The 25,424-nt window shown below is 46.0% G+C and overlaps 1 protein-coding gene across 1 annotated transcript in view; it reads right to left on the bottom strand.

Annotated features, from left to right (window-relative positions):
- The window catches only part of SHB (SH2 domain containing adaptor protein B), a 168,397-nt gene that overhangs the window by 98,689 nt on the left and 44,284 nt on the right, over nucleotides 1-25,424 (bottom strand). Inside the window, exon 2 of the mRNA XM_079959550.1 lies at nucleotides 1,624-1,741. Within this exon, the coding sequence (XP_079815676.1) occupies nucleotides 1,624-1,741 (118 nt within the window). The remainder of the gene's footprint in view (nucleotides 1-1,623; nucleotides 1,742-25,424) is intronic.

Genomic DNA, 25,424 nt, shown 5'->3' with positions numbered 1-25,424 from the left:
CTTGATAATACAGCAGAGACTTGCCACAGAATATCTTTCAGGGGCAACAGTCCCTGAAAGTCACAGAATGTGCTCCAAAGCTCTAAGATGCACTGTAGTCCTCTAAGACAGGAGACGCTAATAGCTGGATTGTATGTAAGCTTTGTGACATTACAAGTTCTCCATCATGCATATCTACCCTTTGAGGAATATATAAATGTTTCTTTGTAATCAGAGTTAAAACTGCAATCATTCATCGTATTGCTGGATATCCTTTGAGTTTCCTAGACAGCGTTATGCCTATACACTGAAGACTTGCAGAACCTTGAAAATAGATTGGCTGTGTAGCCAATTTACTCAAACCTCATAAAATGGCGATACATTTACATCTGTTGTTTTGTCTGACATGGCTGCTAATGTGCATCATAATTAGCAAGGCAATTCCTGTGCCTTTCCCTATATTCTGTTTACTATGGAACTCCTATTCAGAGAAAGAAATTAGCATTCATGAAGAAACAGAAGTTCAATCCATTAAGCGTTATTATCTGTACTGAATGAGAAATGCTGAATTAAGACAAACATCAAGAATCTATTCATGCCATCTTTTTTAAAAGCCTTGAAGAGTGTATCCATTAAACAATTACACGGTAAAAATAATCAGAATAAATAACAATAATAACAACAAAATAAATACATAAAAATAAATACGTTTGTAAGGAAGAAAACCAAGGCACCAATGAGAGACACATCAAAACGTTTCAGATTAACAATGAATCCATCTGAAACTGTTATTTTCCTTGAACCTGGAGACAGGTTTTTCCTTACATGAAACTAGCACTCCAATGCTGAACAGGTTTATTTAGAAGTTATGGAAATCTACAGAAGTCCTAGAGGCTCTAAATCTCATTTAATAAAGAGGCCCATTTGTGTAATTTACTGCAAGCAGTTTGAAACAAAACCCTGCTATAGAAACCTTCTCAGTGTGCACAATACATTAAAGAGTAAGTGTTCTCATCTGAAATTAAATTCAAGGATCCAAAGCAAACTGCCATCGAAAATCAGTAGGCTGTTTGCTTGTTTCAAGCTCATTGCCATGGGATCAATGTGCCACAAACAAACCCTAATGCAACTTCAGCCAAGCCAAACAACCTCTCAAGAATCTCAAGGAATCTATTGAGTGCCATATTCCACATTAGGATATTATTCCTCTAAATCGAGGCTGCTTACTTCCTTTAGAGGAAAACACATACACTATGCATGCAATGCCACACATGAAGAATGTGTGTGTGACTATTTATTGCCTCTACAAAGATAAAGAAGGAACCCAGTGCCAATCGCAGGTTTCTGGCAGGTTTCAATCCTGGACTGAGCCTTGAAATGGCAAGCAGACAGACTGCAAACGGCGTTTTGAGCCTGTGGACCATCATCCAGTTCTGGAAAAGGGAGGGAAGTACATGCGGGGAAGCCAAAAGCACTGGTTAAAGAAGTCTGCTGGCTTACGTGAGCAAGGCTCGGCAATTCTATACATAAATGAGTGCCGCTCTCAGGTAAGCCTCAGTGAAATGACCAAGAGTAGAAAAGCAGCACTATGGTTGAAACGTCACACCCATAACACGGCATATGCCACTCTATATACATCCTTACCCGTCATGATCCTCTGGGCTTCATATGGTTCCATGTAGCCAGTGTTTTCTCCTTTGCCTGTCTTGCTGCCCTCGCTTTTGGCATCAAATGGGTCTGAGTAGTCATCAGCTATTAGGACCTGGAAAAAAATAAAATAAGGACACTCTTAACCAGAGGAACTTCCTAATCACTGGACACATTGCCAATTTCCACAGCTCTAAAATCACGAGGGTTAACCTCCAGGATACTGGTACCCATTTTCTTCTAACAAACTCTGTAAAAGAAAGGCCTGGTTAAGTAAAGAACGGTATTTACAGTGGTACCTCGGGTTACATACACTTTAGGTTGCATACGCTTCAGGTTACAGACTCCGCTAACCCAGAAATAATACCTTGGGTTAAGAACTTTGCTTCAGGATGAGAACAGAAATCGTGTGGCAGCAGCAGGAGGCCCCATTAGCTAAAGTGGTGCTTCAGGTTAAGAACAGTTTCAGGAATGAATTAAGTACTTAACCTGAGGTACCACTGTACACTGTTCTTACTCAGGATCTTCATTCACATCTACTTAGTCACGCTATGACCTTGCAAGGCCCCTCAGGTCCTTGCACATCTGACATGTTTGGACCAGCTTACAGCCATGCATGAAATAAGCAAATCGGTGCTAGATAATATATGTTCACAGCAGAAGCAATAACTCTACACACATACCCCTTCGGTCCTATGTCGGAGACACAGAGACAGAGGCTGAGAGCAAGGGAAAAATAGTGTCCCCTCTGAAATCTGCTGCTGCACAACGGGATACTGGCAAGCCGTTGCAGGGAAAGTTATTTCCCCATTTTATCTGTTCACATTGCCCGCATATCAGTGTGTACAGCAGGAGATCAGTCTCCACTGTATATACTTTGGGAGGGAGGGATCAGCTTGGAGTTGCATTGACTAAGATCAAGCACCTTAAAATTGCAGCCCCTAAATTTCAGAATGCTTTGCCAATTGACACAAGGCAACGGTGCTCTTAAGACTACTGCCGAGAAGGAAAAATGTTTTCATTCCAGCTTGCATTTGGCTGATATTTCTTTTCCTGGCTTTATTTCCTGTCCTATTTTTATCTTTGCTTAATCAAATCAGATCTCACTCATTGAAAAGTGCTAACTCAAGTTTAGGTTAACTGCATTTATTGTATTTTACTGGGGCTGGGTGCGAGTGTGTGAGAGACAGACAGCTTATACCATGAAAGTTTACACCACAATGAGTTCGTTTGTCTCAAGGAGCCACAAAATTCTGCTGTTTCAACATGTATTTTCCCCCCAATATTTCAGTTCATTGCTATAGCACTTTGTAAACTACCTTACAGGGTCCCCTCTTCTCTTTCAAAACATTTGTACTTATTTCAGTAGAACAATCCAATGCAAGTTTGTTCAGAAGGAAGTCCTACCTAAATTCCCACTCTCAGAGCAGTGGGAATAGGATTGCACTTTAAGGCTAACCCCACTTACCTGGGAATAAGCCCCTATCAATTCAATACAACTGACTGCTGAATAGAGACGGTTAAGATTGCATTGCAGGGTCAACTTAGATGGCCGGTTAAATGTCAATACATTTCGTACTCTACACGCAACCAGTACTACTTATTTGGAACAGTGCACACCTTGCAGGTCTAGTTAGGGAAGCCACGGCACACAACTCTGTAGCATATTTCAAATGTTTACTTAAGCATAATCCAGCACTTTGCACTCAAGAATTTGCAGAACTCTGTACCAGGATCACGTGCTATGAGTCTACTCTCTGACACATCCATTACCAAGACACACAGACAAACACACAGAGCTGGAAAAATACCAGACGTAGTTGAAGCAGACGCCTAAGAATTTTGATTCTGGAGCTTGATTCTGAAGGTTTGTCAGAGCAGTGGTGTTTTCAAACATGTTTCAGTTTTAGCATGTGACACCTCCCTACAAAAAGTGGGGAAAGCAAAATACATGGGAATCCTTGCTAATGCTGGGGTTCCATTACTAACCACTACGTGCATCAGTGGGACCCTTCCGGTTTGGTCCACCCCTGCCCCACCCCCTGTCAGTGCTAAAACCAGCGTGAGTGTCAGCGTTAGCATGTGTGCTGGTCATGTGCAAGTTGCTTGTAATGCAACCAATTAAAGCAGGAACTATCTGAGCATGTTGGCTGCATTCATCAGCGAAAGGTAGGAACATTTTTACCGGCCAATGGGTTAGATTAAGCTTTGTTCTGCATTTATTTTGAAGCATCATCACAGAAAAGCCATTTAATTTTAAATCCATTCATAAATTGATATGCTCCAATTCAGCTAAGTCTAGTCTAGGTAGGTAGTCTAGTCTACCTAGTCTAGTCCAACAAAGGTCCGTATAGTAAAAGCTATGGTTTTCCCAGTAGTGATGTATGGAAGTGAAAGCTGGACCATAAAGAAGGCTGATCGCCGAAGAATGGATGCTTTTGAATTCTGCTGCTGGAGGAGACTCTTGAGAGTCCCATGGACTGCAAGAAGATCAAACCTCTCCATTCTGAAGGAAATCAGCCCTGAGTGCTCACTGGAAGGACAGATCCTGAAGCTGAGGCTCCAATACTTTGGCCACCTCATGAGAAGAGAAGACTCCCTGGAAAAGACCCTGATGTTGGGAAAGATGGAGGGCACAAGGAGAAGGGGACGACAGAGGATGAGGCGGTTGGACAGTGTTCTCGAAGCTACCAGCATGAGTTTGACCAAACTGTGGGAGGCAGTGGAAGACAGGAGTGCCTGGCATGCTCTGGTCCATGGGGTCACAAAGAGTCGGACACGACTAAATGATTAAACAACAATCTAGGTAGTAAGTGTTCCATTCAATGGTCTATACAGCTGACTATTCCTATGAGCTGTCTTTCATGACTTTTCAGAAGTTAAACTAGGACCGTGGTTTTCAAACGGTGCTCCAGGCATGGTTCCTTGGGAAATTATCTGGGATTCCCTAGTTAGAATATCAGTAATGTCTAACAAATTCCTTGACAGTGTACCTCATGCAATGCACAGCTCTAGAAGAGCTCTGGGCCCATTCTGGGGGTCTGCTCAAGTCACACGGGGTGACAGCTGGTGCTAAACAGGCCTAGCCAATGTTCCCCATGAACTGGCACACAATATGTCTGAGAGTCTTCTGTGATGCACAGAGAGTCTGTTGTAGGTGTTCAGAGGTTCCTCAGCAAATATGAAACGGGCTTTCCAGAGAGAGAGAGAGAGAAAGTTTGGAGAACACTGACTTGGGAAACTCAGTTCTGAAAGCACGCCCCTTTCCCCTAGTAAGATGACAAATCGCAATGCATTGGGGAGCAGAGGGACGAAAAAAATCAAGGCATGGCTACAGCTGTTCTAGATGAGACCTTTGTCTGATCAAGCAAGACGGTTTCAAACACCCTTATGTACTTAAAGAGCCCCTGCCAACTCCTCCCTATTGTTAGGGGATGACAATCCCAGAGTAATTATTGTTTCATCTTCAGTTTTTTGGGGTGGTTATTTTGGACCACTCAAGTGTAAGCCAACTCTGTCCATCATTTGAGGCGCAATTTATGGTTGCATTCAAGGGCTTCATTAAATGTAAATGGCTAAAAATGACATGTGCAGAATGGAAGGAGGGGCGGAGGGGTCTCCCACCCCTCCCCAAATAACTGTAATGAGTGTCTTGTTATTGCAGCTCTAATGGTGAGAGAGAGAGAGAGAGAATTGCTCCATATCTTCTGTCTAATGTGGGGCCAGGCTGTAATCAGCAGCCCTGTCAGAGCAGTGTCAGAGGCTGGGGGTGCTTAGCTCAAAGACAACAGTGTGCATCAGGCAGGAGTAATTTCTCCTCGTAACAAGGGCAGGTTTTATCTCCAAAAGCCCTGCAGCTGAAACATCATCCATTTACTTCCCTGATGATGACTTGTCAGCTGCTGATAGATACGTATCTTGGGCGCCCCGCTGTTCCCCCCGATATGGGGGCTGACGCTGTAATAGTTGCCTCTTTTGAAAAAATAACTGCACTAAAATGACATGAGATTTGGCAGCGGAGGCAGCTGGGGGGAGGGGTGTTGGAGGCAGTGGTGGGGAGAGAGAGAGAGAGCCTAAGGTGGATAATGTATTTTTATTTGATATTTTGCCTTTCCCATTTGGCCCCCCCCAAAACACAAGGGAGTAAATTAAACATATAAAAACCTGTCAAACAGAGTAATGTCAAACGCTGGTTTTGTTTAAGTGCATCCGTAACGTATTCCAGACTGAACACAGCACAAGGCACAGGGGTAGAGATGCATTCTATAGGAAAGGAAACATTTGTATATATATAAAAAACCCCAAACGTTTTCGCTACTAGAAACTCTTACCAGATGGGTTTTTGTTAGGGCTTAAGTCAAGGTTGAAAAGTCTCATCACCTGAAGGAAGTGAAGGGAAGACTTTTAAGTGGAAAACCCGATGGGCAGAGTTACAGGCTCGCAATTAACAAAAAACGTATGCTCTGGGAACTTATTTGACATCTTTGCTAGGGGGCTGGAGCAGTGCCAGAGTTGTGATGCGTGAGGTGGTTTGTATTGGGGGCTGTATGTGCTCTACATGGATACGGGTGGCGCTGTGGTTTAAACCACTGAGCCTCTTGGGCTTGCTGATCAGAAGGTCGGCGGTTCGAATCCCCACAACAGGGTGAGCTCCCACTGCTGTGTCCCAGCTCCTGCCAACCTAGCAGTTTGAAAGCACGCCAGTGCAAGTAGATGAATAGGTACCACCGCGGCGGGAAGGTAAACGGTGTTTCCGTGCGCGCTGGATTCCATCACGGTGTCCCGTTGCGCCAGAAGCAGTTTAGTCATGTTGGCCACAGGACCCGGAAAGCTGCTGTGGACAAACACCATCCCCTTTGGCCTGATAGCGAGATGAACGCCGGAACCCCATAGTCGCCTTTAACCAAGGGTCCTTTAACTTTACCTTTTACCTATGTGCACTGCTCTCCATGCACCCCTATGGAGAAAGCAAGGCCCCTTTCTGCTTAAAGTGCACTGATACTCATCAGTGATTCCAATGCTATTTATTTCAGCATCTATCTCACCTATCCAAGCATGCTTCAGTGCAGATTGTCTGCCTTTAAAATGTTTTTTTTAACAAATATTGCTCGAAGGAATTTTTCTTCCATTGTTTCATTTTTTTTTTAAAAAAAGTAGCAAGGCTATTCTCTTTGGATCTGGGCAGAGGGTTTGGTGGTCACAGATGCTAGCCAATCAGTGCTGTATACAGCCACCGTTTCTGCTGCAAAGTGGCAGAAGCAGTACTTTCAAGTTCGTTCTCAGGAAAAGAAATTGTTCATCTGACTACAGCACAGCACAGTCACAGCACAGAAGCGCAACTGCCAAAACTGCAGGTTTACATTCCACCTCAGATAACTCTTGTTATGAATCAATTAAATTAAAAATGGTTGTAAGTCAATTACTGCTTACAGCTCACAATGTTACTGCAAATATAAATGTTATGCAAATGATGTTGAAGACAGCGAGCAACTCTTCTTGGCTTTAATCCTAGAATCCCAGAGCGAGCCCAAGCAGTTACAAATTTTGCTTTAAAACGAAATTAAGCAAAATTAATAGCAACTATAAACCACAGAATCTGTTGCCGGGGATGGTGATAGTGAAGGGATGGGTGGTGCCTGCTCCTAAAAAAATGTTTGTGCTTGGAAAGGAAGGAAGAAAACATGCACATATACGTGATATACATACAAATACTCCCGTGGCATAGGGGACGAGGAGATAAAGCTTTCAAACCTGCCTCTGCTACCAGATGATACCATCAAGCAATTAACACAACTGACCAGAGGGCATATTTTGTTTTCATGGAATATTTGATCATATCTGACTGTGGTCAAGTAATAAGCTGCCAATTGACCGGTCAATTGACAGTATTTGACTGGTCAATTGACCAGTGGAGTCCCAGGCCTAGCACAAAATCAATTAGAGGCCTTGCGATTTGTGGGAATCATAGATCCATGCAACCGGATCTCTTCTTCAGACTCACAAATTAGCAAGGTTTCCAAGCCCAGCAAAGCAACAAAGCCAGCCCAGATCTATGCTGCAAATACTGTATACACGGTCTATCTCTAACTAGAGGAACAATTAGATGGCCGGGGTGATAGCTGGTTCTGAAAAACTATCCGTCATAAATTCCAAAATCGATATCTGAAATAAATCAAGGGCTTTAGCTCTCGAAAACACGGAGCGCTGCAGAAAAATCAGCTAATCCGGTACCTGGACAAACACGGCAACCTGGTTTATTTCAAAAGCAGACACATCCCTAAATTCTAATTAAGATTAGATATACAACTCGTGGGCTGTCAAAAGAGCCTCCAGCTGCCCATGATGCTATTTCAGTTTAAATTACAATTTGGCATTTTTTAGCCTAGATAAAGCAGCTGGCCTGTGCTGACACATGGTTTCTTTTATCCCTGCTGACAGGGTCTTTTTTTAAGTTTAGAGTATTTCAGGGTTTGTTTGGTTTTGTTTTGTGTGTGGCTGAGCTTCAACACTGCATTTTTATTTTACTCCCCCCCCCCTTCCTGAAGTAACATCCTAGATCTGAAGTGAGACCAAAAAGGCCCTTCTGGTCCAGCACTCATCGCCAACAACAGGTGACCAAATGTCCCTGAGAAACATTTTATCCCTAGCACCTGGAATTCAGAAATGTAAATGCACCAGAAACTAAAATGCTACTGTCACTAGACTGTTGTCTAGAAATGGCTGGCCAGTTACTTTTGATATTCAACCGCTACCCATCTGTATCCAAGGTCAGTTCAAAGTGAAGGTTTGTAAAATCCTAAAGGGGTCAGGAGGACACGGGTGGTGCTGTGGGTTAAACCACAGAGCCTAGGACTTGCCGATCAGAAGGTCGGCGGTTTGAATCCCCGTGATGGGGTGAGCTCCTGTTGCTTGGTCCCTGCTCCTCCCAACCTAGCAGTTCGAAAGCACATCAAAGTGCAAGTAGATAAATAGGTACCGCTCCGGCGGGAAGATCAACGGCGTTTCCGTGCACTGCTCTGGTTCACCAGAAGCGGCTTAGTCATGCTGGCCACATGAGCTGGAAGCGGTACGCCGGCTCCCTCGGCCAATAAAGTGAGATGAGCGCCGCAACCCCAGAGTCAGTCACGACTGGACCTAATGGTCAGGGGTCCCTTTACCTTTACCTATGGTTTAACACAGGCATTCCCAAACTCGGCCCTCCAACTACAGTTTTGCAACTACAGTTTTGGAACTACAGTTCCCATCATCAAAGGGAGCTCACCCCATCAGGGGGATTCGAACCACCGACCTTCTGATTGGCAAGTCCTAGGCTCTGTGGTTTAGCCCACAGCGCCACCCGCGTCCCGTGTTAAACCATAGTTTAGCATTATGTCTGAACTCTGCCTCTGTAGCAGTGGCCAGACTGTGAAACACTGTGGCTTATGGATTCCTTTTGCCCTGCATTTTACGGTTTTCTGCTGCCAAGACTTTTTGTTGTTCCGGCAAGCATTTGATTTGCCTTCTGTCTGACGGTTTTCAGCCTCCTGGGTATATTGTTCTCTCTCTGCTGTGATTTAGTTTTAAGCAAATTTCAATTATATATCCATATATCTATCTTGCACTGCTTTTATTATATTGCAAAACATCTTAAGCATTCAGTTGGAACAGAAAGATGGGATATAATTCCTGTAAACACTCAAACGGACAAGAAGAAGCACCCTGAATATTCAGAAGTTGCCTTTACGCATTACTTGAGCATCCAAGTGGGATCTGGACACCACCGGGCTAGGGGGACATGACAGAGGTTTATAAAAGAATGCAAAGTGGAGAGAGGGAATTTCACCCCTAAGACCTGCGATCATCCACTGAAACTGAATGAGAGAGCAACCTACTTCCTCACATAGCACATGATTAATGCATGGGATTTGCTGTTACGTGATGTAGTGACAGTAGCTTAGATGGCTTTTAAGAAGGACTAGACAAATTCATTGGGGTGGGGGAACCTATTAGTGGTATCCTCCACTCATGATGGCTCTATGCAATACCTGAGGTTTCAGAGGCAGGATGTTAGGAAACAAGATAAGGTGAAGACCAGGGAGGATAAAAATCAATGATTTTTTTTTAAAAAAAAATCAAAATGATTGGATTTTTAAAAATTTAAATTGGATTTTTAAAATAAAATACTTTTGGTGGAAAAATCTTTCTAAAGATAGTTTTCTATTTAAGTTACATTATAGTCCAAAAGCTATTCATCAGGAAATAAGGATTTGTTTAAGTTTTTCATGTGTGTTAAAACTCAGTCTAAGTTTTTATGTGTGTGTATGTGTATATATATAAGTATATGTATATTTGTATATGCATATATATGTGTGTGTGTGTGTGTGTGTGTGTATGTTTAACCACATCAGTTAACAAACATGGATACATGTGCTATAATGTTACTGTTTTAGTTAAATAAATTGTAAAAAAAAATAAATCTTTATTTTAATATAGTGCACCTCTGAAAATTTATTATTCCAAAAAACAAAACCTTCAGCTGGTTGTAAATATGAAGATGATACCAGCAAGAATGAGTCTTTCTGTGAAAAAAACCACACAATTTAAATCAAGTCTTACTGACTAGTGATTTAAATCTGTCTGATTTAAAATCAAATCCACCCTGGACTGAAGACTACTACTGCCTTTCGTGTTCTACTTAGGGGACTCCCAGAGACATCTGTTTTTGCAATAGTGGGAGAAAGGATGCTGTGCGAGATGAATCTCTGGTTTGCTCCAGCAGCTCTTTTCATATGTTCATAGTGTACATAAGGGTCCCACTGGTTCTAAACATCCCCATCAGTGCAAAAGGCATGTTAATGAATTTGATTGCACACTTGAAATTCACAACACTTTTTCTAAAAAACGGGGGAGAGAGAATCCGTCTCGTCAAGGTTTCTTTACACTCCTGTGAAAACACAAGAGAGAAGGCGGGTGGGATGGGGAGACAGAGCGAAAAGAGGAAATCAATGCCTAATTGTTTTGTAGTCAATAACGAGGCATTTGGGTTCCTAGAAAAGAAGACTGAAGAGCGAAAGAGTAGCCCTCTGCAAGAAAATGTGTCGGGAAGCAGATATACAATTGCTAAGAGGTTTTAGCTGGAGGTTTATTGCCCTTCTAAAAAGTTCCCTTGCTCAGGTGTGAAACTGAACCACTCTGCATCCAATTAGAAACTTTTACAAACATGAAAACCCATCACACGTACGTAAAAACTCAGAGGGTTTTTTTGTGGCAGGGGAGAGATTTCTGTGGTGGCACTGATCTAGCAAAGAGCAACTTTTGTGGAGGTTTTTGTTTAGCATGGGCCTCAAAAAAACAAAAATTCTACCCAGCTGCCACAAATTGGGGCACTTCAGACTGCTTTTTACTCGACTTCCATAACATGCCTTTGGCTATGGCAACACTTCCCCAGGGAACAACAGTGCTGGGTGACTTTGTGCTGTGCCACGGGAAAGCACCGGGGAAAGGGTCCGTCCTCTTCAGGAAAGCCTCAAGCATGATGGGTTCTCTTCCCATGGTGAGCAAGACAGAAGCCCTTTGGAGGTTCGAGCCCCACGTTGGGCAAAAGATTCCCCCATCACAGGGGGGTTGGACTAGATCAGGGTTTCCCAAACTTGGGTCACGAGCTGTTTTTGGACTACAACTCCCATCATCCCTGACCACAGGTGTGCTACCTAGGTGTCAGGTGGTGGTGAGGTTGCTCGAGAGCAAACAGGCAAGACTCAGACCTGTCTTTTCCAAGCTTTTTTTTAGTGCAAACTATTTACAGTGAACGCGGGCGGCGCTGTGGGTGAAACCACAGAGCCTAGGACTTGCCGATCAGAAGGTTGGCGGTTCGAATCCCAGCGACGGGGTGAGCTCCCGTTGCTCGGTCCCTGCTCCTGCCAACCTAACAGTTCGAAAGCACATCAAAGTGCAAGTAGATAAATAGGTACCACTCCTGCAGGATAGTAAACGGCATTTCTGTGTGCTGCTCTGGTTCGCCAGAAGCGGCTTAGTCATGCTGGCCACATGACCCGGAAGCTGTACGCCGGCTCCCTCGGCCAATAAAGCGAGATGAGCGCCACAACCCCAGAGTCGGCCACGACTGGACCTAATGGTCAGGGGTCCCTTTACCTTTACCTTTATTTGTAGTGAAGAGCATCACAAGTTCATGTCTGGCTCAGTCACTAGCAGAATCTGGGAGTGGCCGGTCCTTGTACCTCCCCCAGCATAACGGTCGTGTGAGCCCCATCCTTCTACGCCGAAACCCACTGTGCAAAGTGGGCCCTGGCAAAGGGGTACTTCGCTCCCCTCCGCTTTGCTCAGGATCTGTGTTGAGGCTCTCCCTAACATCTCCTGGTCCCTGCACCCCTTCCCCACTGGAGGCGGGGCTTTCCTCCTTGCCAGGGGAGGAACCGCTTCACAAGATCTTCGGAGGTTCCCTATAACACAACTGCCTTTCCACCTCCCACCTTTGAGCTGATGGCAGTACCCTGACACTAGGGATGATGGGAGTTGTAGTCCAGCAACAGCTCGTGACCCTAGTCAATAGATATCCCATAATTACATCTCCCTCCATCCCTGCACATTGGCCACAATACCTGGGGCTAATGGGAGTTGCGGGGGCAACAACACTGAGGGAGTTCTAGGTTAGACAAGGCTGGGGAAAAAGAGAGAGAGAGAGAGAGAGAGAGAGAGAGAGAGAGAGAGAGAGAATATGCAGGCACACTTTTAAACTACTGCTTGATCCAAATTTGGTGAAGCCAGACGAAATTGCGATCCCTAGATCAAGCCGGTTCCAACCCTTTGGAAGTTTTAAATAAATAAATAAAATACCTTGTTTCCTTTTAAATAACGTTAACACCTATTATCATTTCGGGGGCTTGCAATGAATCTATTTCACAATTCTAGTTCCAGTCCTGCCATCTTTCCCTTGAGATGTTTTAGCAGTTTTTAAATACTTAAAACAGCAATATATTAAGCTGAAATACGCAGGAAGTCTTGCTCAAAGTGCGAAGTTTTCACCCAAAATAGACGTGGGGAGAAAAAACCCCAGAGGCTAAGAGATTTACACTTACAAGTTTCTAGAGTGCCTAATTTTTTCTGGTTGCTGCTAAATTCATAGTATGTACTTCAGAAAGGGTGCAGCACAGGGTCAGTACTATTCACTTCACAGAGAGCAAATCTGCAAGTTAGCTTCTTAATGAGGGATCACATGCATTAAGGTAAAGGTAAAGGACCCCTGGATGGTTAAGTCCAGTCAAAGACCACTATGGGGTTGCAGCGCTCATCTCGCTTTCAGGCCGAGGGAGCCGGAGTTTGTCCACAGACAGTTTTCAGGGTCATGTGGCCAGCATGACTAAACCGCTTCTGGCACAATGGGACACTGTGACAAATCCAGAGCACACAGAAACGCCGTTTACCTTTTCGCCACAGTGGTACCTATTTATCTCCTTATTTATTTATCTACTTGCACTTTGACGTGCTTTCAAACTGTTAGGTTGGCAGGAGCTGGGACAGAGCAACGGGAGCTCACCCCGTCGTGGGGATTTGAACCGCCGACCTTCTGATTGGCATACCCAAGGGGCTCAGTGGTTTAGACCACAGTGCCACCCACATGGCTGCACTAGTTCTGTGGTGAAGGGGTCCGATGCCCTGTTGTTACCACATGCTGCTCCCACTGCTGCTCATCCCCGTCCCCAGTCCATTAAAGGTAAAGGTAAAGGTAAAGGTACCCCTGCCCGTACGGGCCAGTCTTGACAGACTCTGGGGTTGTGCGCCCATCTCACTTAAGAGGCCAGGGGCCAGCGCTGTCCGGAGACACTTCCGGGTCACGTGGCCAGCGTGACATCGCTGCTCTGGCGAGCCAGAGCCGCACACGGAAACGCCGTTTACCTTCCCGCTGGTAAGCGGTCCCTATTTATCTACTTGCACCCGGAGGTGCTTTCGAACTGCTAGGTTGGCAGGCGCTGGGACCGAGCAGCGGGAGCGCACCCCGCCGCAGGGATTCGAACCGCCGACCTTTCGATCGGCAAGTCCTAGGCGCTGAGGCTTTAACCCACAGCGCCGCCTGCGTCCCCCCCAGTCCATTACATCTCCCCATATGCCCTGGTAGTGGTCACTTTCACTTGAACAAGTGGGTAACCACTCTTTTTCCTGCTGCTGTCAACCAAAGCAAACAGGAAGGAATCAGCACTGGTGAGGAAGGGCAGCAGCTGCGGACTAGGGCTAGGTGCTATCTGCTTTCCAACATCGCAATATATCGCAATATATTGCCTAAACTTTGTGATATGGCGGTATACAGTTATACCTCGGGTTGAAGTTGCTTCAGCTTGAGCGTTTTCGGGTTGCAACCCGGAAGTAACGGAACGCGTTACTTCTGGGTTTCGCACTGGTGCATGCGCAGACGCTCAAAATGACATCACGCGCATGCGCAGAAGCGGTGAATTGTGACCCGCGCAGATGCAGGTCGCGTTCGCTTTAGGATGCGAATGGGGCTCTGGAACGGATCCCGTTCGCATCCAGAGGTTCCACTGTATTATGGTGTTGGGGAGGAGGAAGAAGGCAGTTGCCGGCCAAGGTTAGCATCATCGCGCGCAGCTTCTGCCTCTTCCCAGTGATGCCAGGCAGGCGGCGCTGCCCCAGGGCGGAGCACATCAGCTGGGACGCTGCACGGTACTGCAGAGCCGTAGGCCTCCCACAAACTTCAACAGTCTCACCAGGCAAACAGCGGCTATTGGGAACCAGTGTCCTACACGGCACGAGGAGGAATGGATGGAGGAGGCAGCCTGCCAGCACTCACGCGGCCAGGGAAAGAAGCGAAGGCGCAGGCTGGCAGGCAAGCAAGTCCTACTCCTGAGGCCGGTGGCTGGACTGCAAAGGGAGAGATTGGGCAAGCATCAGACAGCCTGACTGATGGGCATGTTGATGTCTCGAACAAGGCTGGAGATTTGCGATACAGCGGTACCTCTGGTTGCGAACGGGATCCGTTCCAGAGGCCTGTTCGCAACATGAAAATAACGCAACCCACAGCGGTGTGTCTGCGCACACGTGGGTTGCAACTTGCTGCTTCTGCGCATGCGCAAGCAGCAAAACCGGAAGTAACCCTTTCCAGTACTTCTGGGTCGCCGCAGGATGTAACCTGAAAGAACATAACATGAAGCAGACGTAACATGAGGTATGACTGTACATTGCCCGATCAAAAATTCTGAAATCACTCTCACGATTTTAACTTTGAATCGGTTTCAGCCAATGTATCAGTACATTGCACGGGTCTACTGTAGACATGCCAAACAGGATGAGGCAATAATGCATACACCATAAATTTGGTTAGACACTTCTGTCTGAGAAAGGACAGAAGACCTTTCTGTTATGGAGGGTGGGTTCTTGTTTACGCATGTTCTTCTGCCAGGAAGGTAACATGAACTAGCCCACTTTAAAGAGATAATAAACTATATTTAACCCACTGTATTGAACAGGTTGTGCATAGCAGAGATCAGCAGGGGCAAGTAAGGAAGCCAGCACCCAGTAGCCATCTTCAGATGAGCACGGCAATATAACTTGATGTAAATGTCAGCTTAAAAAATGAGATAATTTCTGTATCGCTAGATAGCCGGGGTGTGCCAACTCAGAACATGTACATTTAATGGAAGAATTGATCCCAGCTCAATTTCTCTGTAAGCCAAATCACATTCCCACCTGACAACGGAAAGAAAAAAAACCCATTAAGATGCTTGCCAAAAAACATGGAATGCATTGGATAATGCCAGGAAGGAGGAAACAGCGCTAGACCCAAGTGCAGCGCAGCATTCATTTATCTATATTGCCTCGGGGGGCACCCCAAGTCGTTTAAGATAATGAGAAGCACTATTCATATCTGAAGGCTAGGAGAATACATTTAAAAATAACTGGTGATGATTGGGTAATTATCTGGTTACTGCCAAATCCATGCTTCTTCTCCCTTCCAATCATTCACACATGGTAATGTTTCTTGTGTGTAATCATCAATGGGAGACCTGCTTCGGAATGGACAAAGTAAGTCTATTTGGAAAGCAGTGTTTCTCAGAAGGATATGCAAATTCTCCCTGCTTTGCTTTGACTGGCGTGGGCCTGTCCACAAATAAGAGTGATAATTTGACAGTGCAGTGATCAAGTAATAAATATAGGAGTATTTGGAGGAAGGGGATCTGCAGCCACTTGGATTAATATAGAATGTGAAAGTAGCCAAAGCTTTGTCTAAGAGTACTGTCACTTCCCGTTCCTTATATAGCAATATCTAATTTTATCTATGGCTGTGAGGAGGAATTAAAGAACCTTTTATTGAGGGTAAAAGAGGAGAGCGCAAAATATGGTTTGAAGCTCAACATCAAAAAAACGAAGATCATGGCCACTGGTCCCATCACCTCCTGGCAAATAGAAGGGGAAGAAATGGAGGCAGTGAGAGATTTTACTTTCTTGGGCTCCATGATCACTGCAGATGGTGACAGCAGCCACGAAATTAAAAGACACCTGCTTCTTGGGAGAAAAGCAATGACAAACCTAGACAGCATCTTAAAAAGTAGAGACATCACCTTGCCAACAAAGGTCCATATAGTAAAAGCTATGGTTTTCCCAGTAGTGATGTATGGAAGTGAGAGGTGGATCATAAAGAAGGCTGATCGCCGAAGAATTGATGCTTTTGAATTATGGTGCTGGAGGAGACTTTTGAGAGTCCCATGGACTGCAAGAAGATCAAACCTCTCCATTCTTAAGGAAATCAGCCCTGAGTGCTCACTGGAAGGACAGATCGTGAAGCTGAGACTCCAATACTTTGGCCACCTCATGAGAAGAGAAGACTCCCTGGAAAAGACCCTGATGTTGGGAAAGTTTGAGAGCACAAGGAGAAGGGGACAAAAGAGGACGAGATGGTTGGGCAGTGTTCTCGAAGCTACCAGCATGAGTTTGACCAAACTGCGTGAGGCAGTGGAAGACAGAAGTGCCTGGCGTGCTCTGGTCCAGGGGGTCACAAAGAGTCGGACACGACTAAACGACCAGTGTTTCCCAACCTTGGGCCTCCAGCTGTTTTTGAACTACAATTCCCATCATCCCTGACCACTGGTCTTGCTAGCTAGGGATGATGGGAGTTGTAGGCCAAAAACATCTGGAGGCCCAAGGTTGGGAAACTCTGGACTAAACAACAACAAATTTTATCTATGGCTTTATCTAAGTTGGAAATCCAGCTTCATGGCAGCCTGTAAATAAGCCCACAAAAATGGCAAACAGAAGTTGGCCTGAAATTCCATGCTGTTGACAGAGATTGGCAGAGGAGGGACAGGTCTCCCCATCCCTCTTCCACCAGCTTGCTTGGTTTCCACACTGGCCACAGAGGAAAGGATGGCGGATTCATCCCTCCACCGTCACTTGCAGCCACCAGGCAAGTTGCTGTATACAAGGCTGGTCCATGCTATGGGCGATTCTGCAGCAAGAATCTAAATGCCATGTGTGCCTTTGCACAGAATTCCAAAGGTGCCAAATCTCACTTTGCAAGAACTTTAGTGCACAAGGCAGGCTAGACATTCCCATTCCTTGTTCCTTGGTTTGCTACTGCTGCAACAAATTAATTCCTAGACTGAAGGATCTTTGCCAGCTATTTTCCAAGATAAAGCTCAAAGCATTTAAGGTAATCTAATTGGCCTGAAAACATAAAAAAATTCAGCCAGTTACTGTTGTGTTTTGTTTTACAGCAGCTATCACCTTTCCTGCACATTTCCATAACCACAAAACACCAGGCTGCAACACTTGGCAGCAACCCTCAAATGTCTAGTTCCTGCAGAGATTTTTCCTTTTCCGTTACCTTAATGCAAGCATAAACACAGTGTGCTTTTTCACTTGCAGTTGGTAGAATGGAACCTAATCCTACATGGCTGGAGCTAAGCTACATTTTACAATGCTGTCATGGTGTAATGTGTAATGGTTATAAGGGGTTACTTGTGCGTAAGTTGCTGTTACTTTCGGCTAGATTGCCTGGCTAACCATGCCTTGGCTGACAGCCCTCCACTCCGTGGCCGGTCAGTCGCTTGCAGAATCCGTCAGTGGGCGTTTCTTGAACCTCTTCCAGCATAGAAGCTGTTTGACGCCCAATCTCCGCCTACTCTCCCTGCACGGAACTCTTCTGCGCAAGGAAGGACTGGGCAGAGGCGTGCCCGTGCTCTCTCCACTAGTTTCGGGCGAAGAGTCTTGGAGACCCCTCTCCGAATCCTCCATCTCCCTCCCTTCTCTGCTGGTGTTGCGCTGAATTCCTTCCCCTCTGCTGGTCCCCTCTCCTGCATCGCTCGGGAGCCTTGCCTCCACCTCTCGCTCCGATGTTACTTCCCTGACATCATGTTTTGCACTTTTTTGCAAAATGTATATGAACCTAAATTTGTCATTGTTGGCATCTGTTTGTCTCAAGAGACAATGGAGCAGGGGTGAAGTCAAACCACTTTGTTGACAGAACTGAAGTGAGCTCCCTGGGGTTCAAGACTGGGGTCCTGGGCTGCCCAGGCAACGACCCTCCTCTTGACCCTCTAAAGAAAAGCAGAGCAATACATTTGGCACCAGCTTGGCTGCAGGAGTTGCCAGAAGTGGTACAAGGCACCACCCAACCATCTTAGGGACTCCTCTCTGGATGTGTGTAGGGTTTATTCCTTAGCGTTTTCTCCCACAGATATCTCACAAGGCAGAGGAGGTTTAGGACCAGTGTCTTAGATGGGCTACCTTCCCAGGTTGACAAGCCCCATCTGCCCCTCACTTCCTTCTACAGCATGTACAGAAACTGCCTCCTTGAATGCTGGACCCACTATTGGTCTCATCCGGTCAATCCGCTGAAAGCTGGCTTCACATGCAGGAGACGTCACTAACTCCCTGAGGGTTTGAGCCCCATTGGCTATCCTCACCTGGTTTAGCTGGCAGGTTGGAGCTGTTTCCAGGGTGTGTCTGCTGTCAGATGCTGACAGCTTCTAGGAGCCACAGGTGAGAGCTGAGTGCTCAGTGGGGACCAAAGGTGGACAAACTACCCCTGAAGGACCATGACATGCCCCTCATCAGGAGGTCCAGCCCCTCCCCTAACACTCCATACACCTAAATATTTTAGTATTATACAGTGGTACCTCGGGTTACATACGCTTCAGGTTACATACGCTTCAGGTTACAGACTCCCCTAACCCAGAAATAGTGCATCAGGTTAAGAACTTTGCTTCAGGATGAGAACAGAAATCGTGCTCTGGCGGCATGGCGGCAGCAGGAGGCCCCATTAGCTAAAGTGGTGCTTCAGTGTAAGAACAGTTTCAGGTTAAGAACAGACCTCCAGAACGAATTAAGTTCTTAACCTGAGGTACCACTGTACCAGGCAGTTAAGTTTTCCTAACCATTTTCATTAGCCTGCTTTTTCCCCCAGAGTGGCTGGGGAAACCCAGCCAGGTGGGCGGGGTATAAATAATAAATTATTATTATTAACTGCGGTTGCTCACAAAGGTGGGTAAATGGTATCTATCAGGGCTGAAATGGTCCAAGCTTGCTTTTGGCAAAGGCCTGAGGCCGTGCAGCAGAGGAAACAAGGACCATCTGTTGCAATCTGGAGCAAGGGTCAGAACCAATAATCCTGAGTTTATGAAGACACTTCGGAGAAATCCAAACTGTCATTTTCTATGAAAAAAAAAATCTTTTTTTAAAAAAATCACTGCTGGAGTATCAGAGCTTATCTTGGATAAATCTAGTATCTGGGCTGACAACTACACAGTGTCATAACTACAAATGGATACAAACACTTTTCAGTGATTACAGTCCTTTAAACATGTCCCATCTCTCTGCAGCAACACCCTTCCTGCTTGAGTTCTCTGAGCGAGTTCCTGAAAACAAACATTGCTGAGTAGCTTGGGCTGCAGACAGATGGTGGGTCATTGTTGCGAAGATATCCCACAGGTTTTACTGGCTCTGTGGCTTGTAGGCCCCTGCTAGCCATATGCCCACTTTTGGCCTGCTTCTGTTGCAAAACTAGGCACTTAGAATTCTCAAGCCTAGCAACTAGATTAAGTTTACCTTCACATACAGTTGCTCTCCTAATCACCAGGATTAGTTGGGGTATAATCCTATCATGATTAATTACCGGATAGCAGGTGGATTAGGACAGTTCATTACACAGAAGGCTTCACATACAATCCACATTTCTGGCCCACAGTGCCAAAAACACATCTACACTTTCAATCACCAAGCATCATCTTTTTGCCGCTAGATATTTCCCCCCAATGCAAATCCTTGCTATATGTATGCATTCACTGGTTTTCTTTTTTTCTTTTCAGGTTGGTATCAAACAAACCCAATTTGTTCCGGCTGACACGGAAAACGCTCCTGAAGGCAAAAGCAATGCAGGTTTTAGTTCTTAAAAAAAAACAAAAATTGGGTAGGAAAAAAGAAGCTGAAACCACCAATAACTTCCCTATCAAGTTTTGAGTCGATAAAGAATTCACAAATACAGGTTGGAGATCCAGTAAGAATTACTTGCCTCAGCATTTCTGGTAAGGAAGGCACTATAAATTTCACATGAAACGCTTCTTAATGGTGGAAGCTAAGGACTGCATTTGCACTTGAGCAGACAGACAACTTAGAGGCAAAGCATTGCACTGCTACCTGCAGCCCCAGCAAAATCTAGGCACATCTGGAATTGGGCAATCACAGCGCACAGGTGCTCTGCCCCTTCCAGGAACATTTCTCTGAATTTCAGAGGAGCAATTTCAGCACCCACCAACTCTTTTTTCCTGGTTCTTAAGACTGTCACAAGATGGTTATACAGATCGCTGTGCAGCACAGAGGAGGAGAGCCACTGGCAGATTTCCAAGGGAGAAGGATAGAAGATAAAAGATTCCATGTGCAGATTTATGTGCAAAGATTCAAACTGAGAAAGAAATACTACAGTCATACCTCGGGTTGAAGTAGCTTCGGGATGAATATTTTCAGGTTGTGCTCCACAGTAACCCGGAAGTAACGGAGTACGTTACTTCTGGGTTTCGCCGGTTGCGCAGATGCTCAAAATGACGTCATGCGCATGTGCGGAAGCAGTGAAACGTGACCCGCCCATGCGCAGACGCGTGGTACGTTTGCGTCAGGATGTGAACAGGGCTCCAGAACGGATCCCGTTCGCATTCAGAGGTACCACTGTACAAGCAAAAATACCATAGTGGAGAAAACTGCGACCAGGTGGCCTGTATGTATTCTCTCTGTCTGCTACTCAGGTGAAAAATGTTGAGATGCAACTTCAAGGTCCCTGAGCTCCCTTCTCCCTTTGGACCAGGCAGCCCTTCAAATAGAGGGCAGTAAGGAAGGATGTGGGGATGCGAGTGGCGCTGTGGTCTAAAACCACAGAGCCTATGGCTTGCAGGAAGGTCGGCAGATCAAATCTCTGCGACGGGGTGAGCTCCCATTGTTCAGTCCCAGCTCTTGCCCACCTAGCACCTAGCAGTTCGAAAGAACATCAAGTGCAAGTAGATAATAGGTACCGCTCTGGCGGGAAGGTTGACCAGAAGCGGCTTAGTCAGGCTGGCCACATGACCCGAAAGTTGTCTGTGGACAAACGCCGGCTCCCTTGGCCTATAGAGCGAGATGAGCGCGCAACCCCAGAGCCGTCCATGACTGGACCTAATGGTCAGGGGTACCTTTACCTTCTAAGGAAGGATGTGAGCCTACCCCTACAGTGAAGCCCAGCATATTGGGCTTGCAGACTAAAAGGGCCCCCAAGAAAAGCTGCTAGAAATGGGAGACTAAAGTGTAGATAAAGGTAAAGGTAAAGGTACCCCTGCCCGTACGGGCCAGTCTTGACAGACTCTGGGGTTGTGCGCCCATCTCACTTAAGAGGCCAGGGGCCAGCGCTGTCCGGAGACACTTCCGGGTCACGTGGCCAGCGTGACATCGCTGCTCTGGCCAGAGCCAGAGCCAGAGCCACACACGGAAACACCGTTTACCTTCCCGCTGGTAAGCGGTCCCTATTTATCTACTTGCACCCGGAGGTGCTTTCGAACTGCTAGGTTGGCAGGCGCTGGGACCGAGCAGCGGGAGCGCACCCCGCCGCAGGGATTCGAACCGCCGACCTTTCGATCGGCAAGCCCTAGGCGCTGAGGCTTTAACCCACAGCGCCACCTGCGTCCCCTTAAAGTGTAGATAGCACTGCTCTATTGACTGGTGAGGACAGAAGCCGAACCCCTATCATTTATACCAGCCTCATCAATCCAGAGGCTTCAAATTGACTTGTCAATCATAGGGACTGATGGTGCATGGCCCTGTGTCTGGAGAATGCTCCGAGGCCTGCACAGTTATTCCAAGGAGCCTCACAATGCCAATTCCCATCCTCAGGCCACAGGGCAACCTGAACCATCTCTAGCATCCCTGCTAAATATAAAAATCAGTAAGTTGTCAAAGGAAAGGAAGAACAACTACTTTTGGAATATTTGGAATTGCCTGCTTCCCAGATCTCCACTCGTTTTAACACGGAACCAGACCGGTGCCTTTGAGAAGAATACAAAGGAAAAGGCTTAACACAAATTGCAAAGGGCAAAACAAACCCAGGAGCCCACCAAAACACAGCGCTCTCAGATTTCCTGGTTTCTAAGCCCTCATTATTTGGACCATTTGTCACCCACAATACCAAGGCCCTTTGGTTTTCCAGATGGTTAAAGGCGGCCATTTGCGGGGTGGGGTGGGGTGGGGAGAACCTGTCACACTTTCCGTCCTGACGAGAATCCATATTTTGACAAACACTAAGCAATGCAAGGCATGGCGGGAACGATACATAGCTCATGTGGAGAAACTGCGTTTCAGTCTGCGTGGCAGCTGTGCCAGTTTAATGAATGACGCTGCCCTGTGCTTTAGAGATCTGCTTCACTTGCCACCTGAGTATGCCGAACTACCTATCTACAGATGTGAAATAGGAAGAGAGGGCCTGGGGGCCTGACAAGCTCAGATCTTTCACAGGGCAATGCAGATTCTTCATCTTCTGCCAAAAAATGCTAAATGATAACCAAGTGGTTTCTGAACGCGGTTGGAATAACTAGTTATACAATGCCCAAGTAAGAGCCAGCTTTGGTTGCCAAGACAGGATAGCCGAAGTTTCCTAACAAAAATATTTTATGCTTCAATATTGTTATTTTATAGAGCACTATTCCAAAAATCCAAAGTATATTTTTTCAGGCAATCCTTTCAGTCACCCTGTAAGTTAGGCTATCTGAGCATCACTAAGGTAAAGGTAAAGGTAAAGGACCACTCGATGGTTAAGTCCAGTCAAAGGCCGGGGTTGCAACGCTCATCTCACTTTAAGGCCGAGGGAGCTGGCGTTTGTCCACAGACAGCTTTCTGGGTCATGTGGCCAGCATGACTAAACCCCTTCTGGCGCAATGGAACACCATGACAGAAACCAGAGCGCACGGAAACGCCGTTTACCTTCCCGCTGCAGCAGTACCTATTTATCTACTTACAGTGGCATGCTTTTGAATTGCTAGGTTGGCAGGAGCTGGGACAGAGCAACGGGATCTCACCCTGTTGCAGGGATTCGAACTGCCAACCTTCTGATCGGCAAATCTAAGAAGCTCAGTGGTTTAGACCACAGCGTCACCTGCTTCTCTGGAGCATCGCTATTCCCACTGGTGTATGCCAGAATGAAACTGATATGATATGGACTTCAAACTGGTTTGGGGTGATATAACAATATATCACCCAGCCTATTCCCTGTCCCACGTCTCTGAACGGGAGGAAGGGCAGAAACTTACTTTGACTCTGAGCTTGAAGGTATTTGGCAATTCCAGCAAGACGACACAACCAAAACAATTCTAGGATTCCTCTGTTCTCAGTTGCTTTGACCTCAGGGGCATACAATGCTTAGCAGAGGCTGTCCACGTACTGTATTTTTCCATGTATAAGATGAGGTTTTTTCCTTTAAAAATGATGTTTAAAATTGGGGTCATCAAATACACGGATAGTGGTGAGGGGGAAGTGGTGATTGGTTGCACGAGCAGGAGATTGTCAGCAGGTATTGGGCAGTTGATTGTTGGCTACGGCAAGAGCTGTTGTCGATTGGCTGCCCCTGCGGCAATTAGGAGGGCGATTGGCTATTTTTGTGTTGCTTGTGTTGTCAGTTGGGTGAGCGATTTCTGGCATCTCCCCCCAAAAAAGCACAACAACTGTGGGCAACCCCCCCCCCCAAAAAAGCTTAACAACTCTACAGCTCTTGACAATTTCCCATTTTCTTAATTTGGAGTCCTCAAAAACAGGGGGTGTATTATACGTGGGGGCGTGTTATACATGGAAAAATATGGTACTCACTAAGATGAGTATAATTTTGGCTCCCTGTGAAGAGTCATTTAACAAATTTAATTCCCAAAGACATATTTTTTCCACATGGTGGTGAATCTCCAACCCCTCTTTTTTTTTTTTTTACTTGACCAACTGTGTTAACTATTATTTAACAAGGAACTGATGGCTGAGGCAGCTTTATGCAAACTGTAAGCTCACTTTATTTTGTAATTCTCTGCAAGACTCACAGATGCTTTGGCAATGGACATCGATAAACATTTCTAAAATAAATCTGTGTGTGCCAGCATAAACTTTAGGAATTACAGGCACAGTAGCTGAGTTACAGCTGTGAAGAAAAACACTTGGCAAATCTGAAGATGAATGAAACATGCGCAAGGGTATGATCCTGCTGGAAAGAGCCACACACAGAGGCAGCACCCCCATTTCATGCCAAAAGCAGTCCTTGAAGGCAGAAAAAATATCAAAAAAACCACTGGGGAACTCAGTAGTGATTTGAAAACGGAGTCAAAGATAACGAAAACTGCTCGTGTTGCTAAAAAGTACTGTAAGGTAAAGGTAAAGGTACCCCTGCCCATACGGGCCAGTCTTGACAGACTCTGGGGTTGTGCGCCCATCTCACTTAAGAGGCCGGGGGCCAGCGCTGTCCGGAGACACTTCCGGGTCACGTGGCCAGCGTGACAAAGCCGCATCTGGCGAGCCAGAGCTGCACACGGAAACGCCGTTTACCTTCCCGCTGGTAAGCGGTCCCTATTTATCTACTTGCACCCGGAGGTGCTTTCGAACTGCTAGGTTGGCAGGCGCTGGGATCGAGCAGCGGGAGCGCACCCTGTCGCAGGGATTCGAACCGCCGACCTTTCGATCGGCAAGTCCTAGGCGCTGAGGCTTTAACCCACAGCGCCACCTGCGTCCCTAAAAAGTACTGTACTCCCCACTCCCCATACTATTGCTAAAGAGCCACAATGTTTTTACATGTAAGTAACTTGTCCATTGGATAGATAAAAACCAGATGCCAAACCAATGAAGGTGTGAGGTACTTGGCCAGAGACTTTGGGGAACATTAAGAAGAGGACCCCAGTCCTCACCACATGTCTTTTAAATGTCCATTCCAGAAACATGGAGGGTTGTCATATATGAGGGCACAATCAACTTTTTGCCATTTCAAAGAACTACAAAAGACTACAAGTTAACATATACATTTATAGTAACTATACATAGACTGAAAACTGCCATTTTAAGCAACTTTCTTTTGTTTTCACTCACACCGCACCATGTTGAAGAGACCTTTAGAAAGCTCAGGATGTAGAAATATTGCAAGCATGCATAGCTATCCTGGGCCAGTGAGATGCCTGTCAAATTCTGCTCTGGTCAGACCTCACCTGGAGTACTGTGTCCAGTTCTGGGCACCACAGTTCAAGAAGGACACTGACAAACTGGAACGTGTCCAGAGGAGGGCAACCAAAATGGTCAAAGGCCTGGAAACGATGCCTTAT

Source organism: Podarcis cretensis (assembly GCF_951804945.1).
Source record: "Podarcis cretensis genome assembly, chromosome: 17".
Lineage (NCBI taxonomy): Eukaryota > Metazoa > Chordata > Lepidosauria > Squamata > Lacertidae > Podarcis > Podarcis cretensis.
The sequence above is the reverse complement of the archived record's forward strand: the minus strand, read 5'-3'. Positions and strand labels throughout refer to the sequence as shown.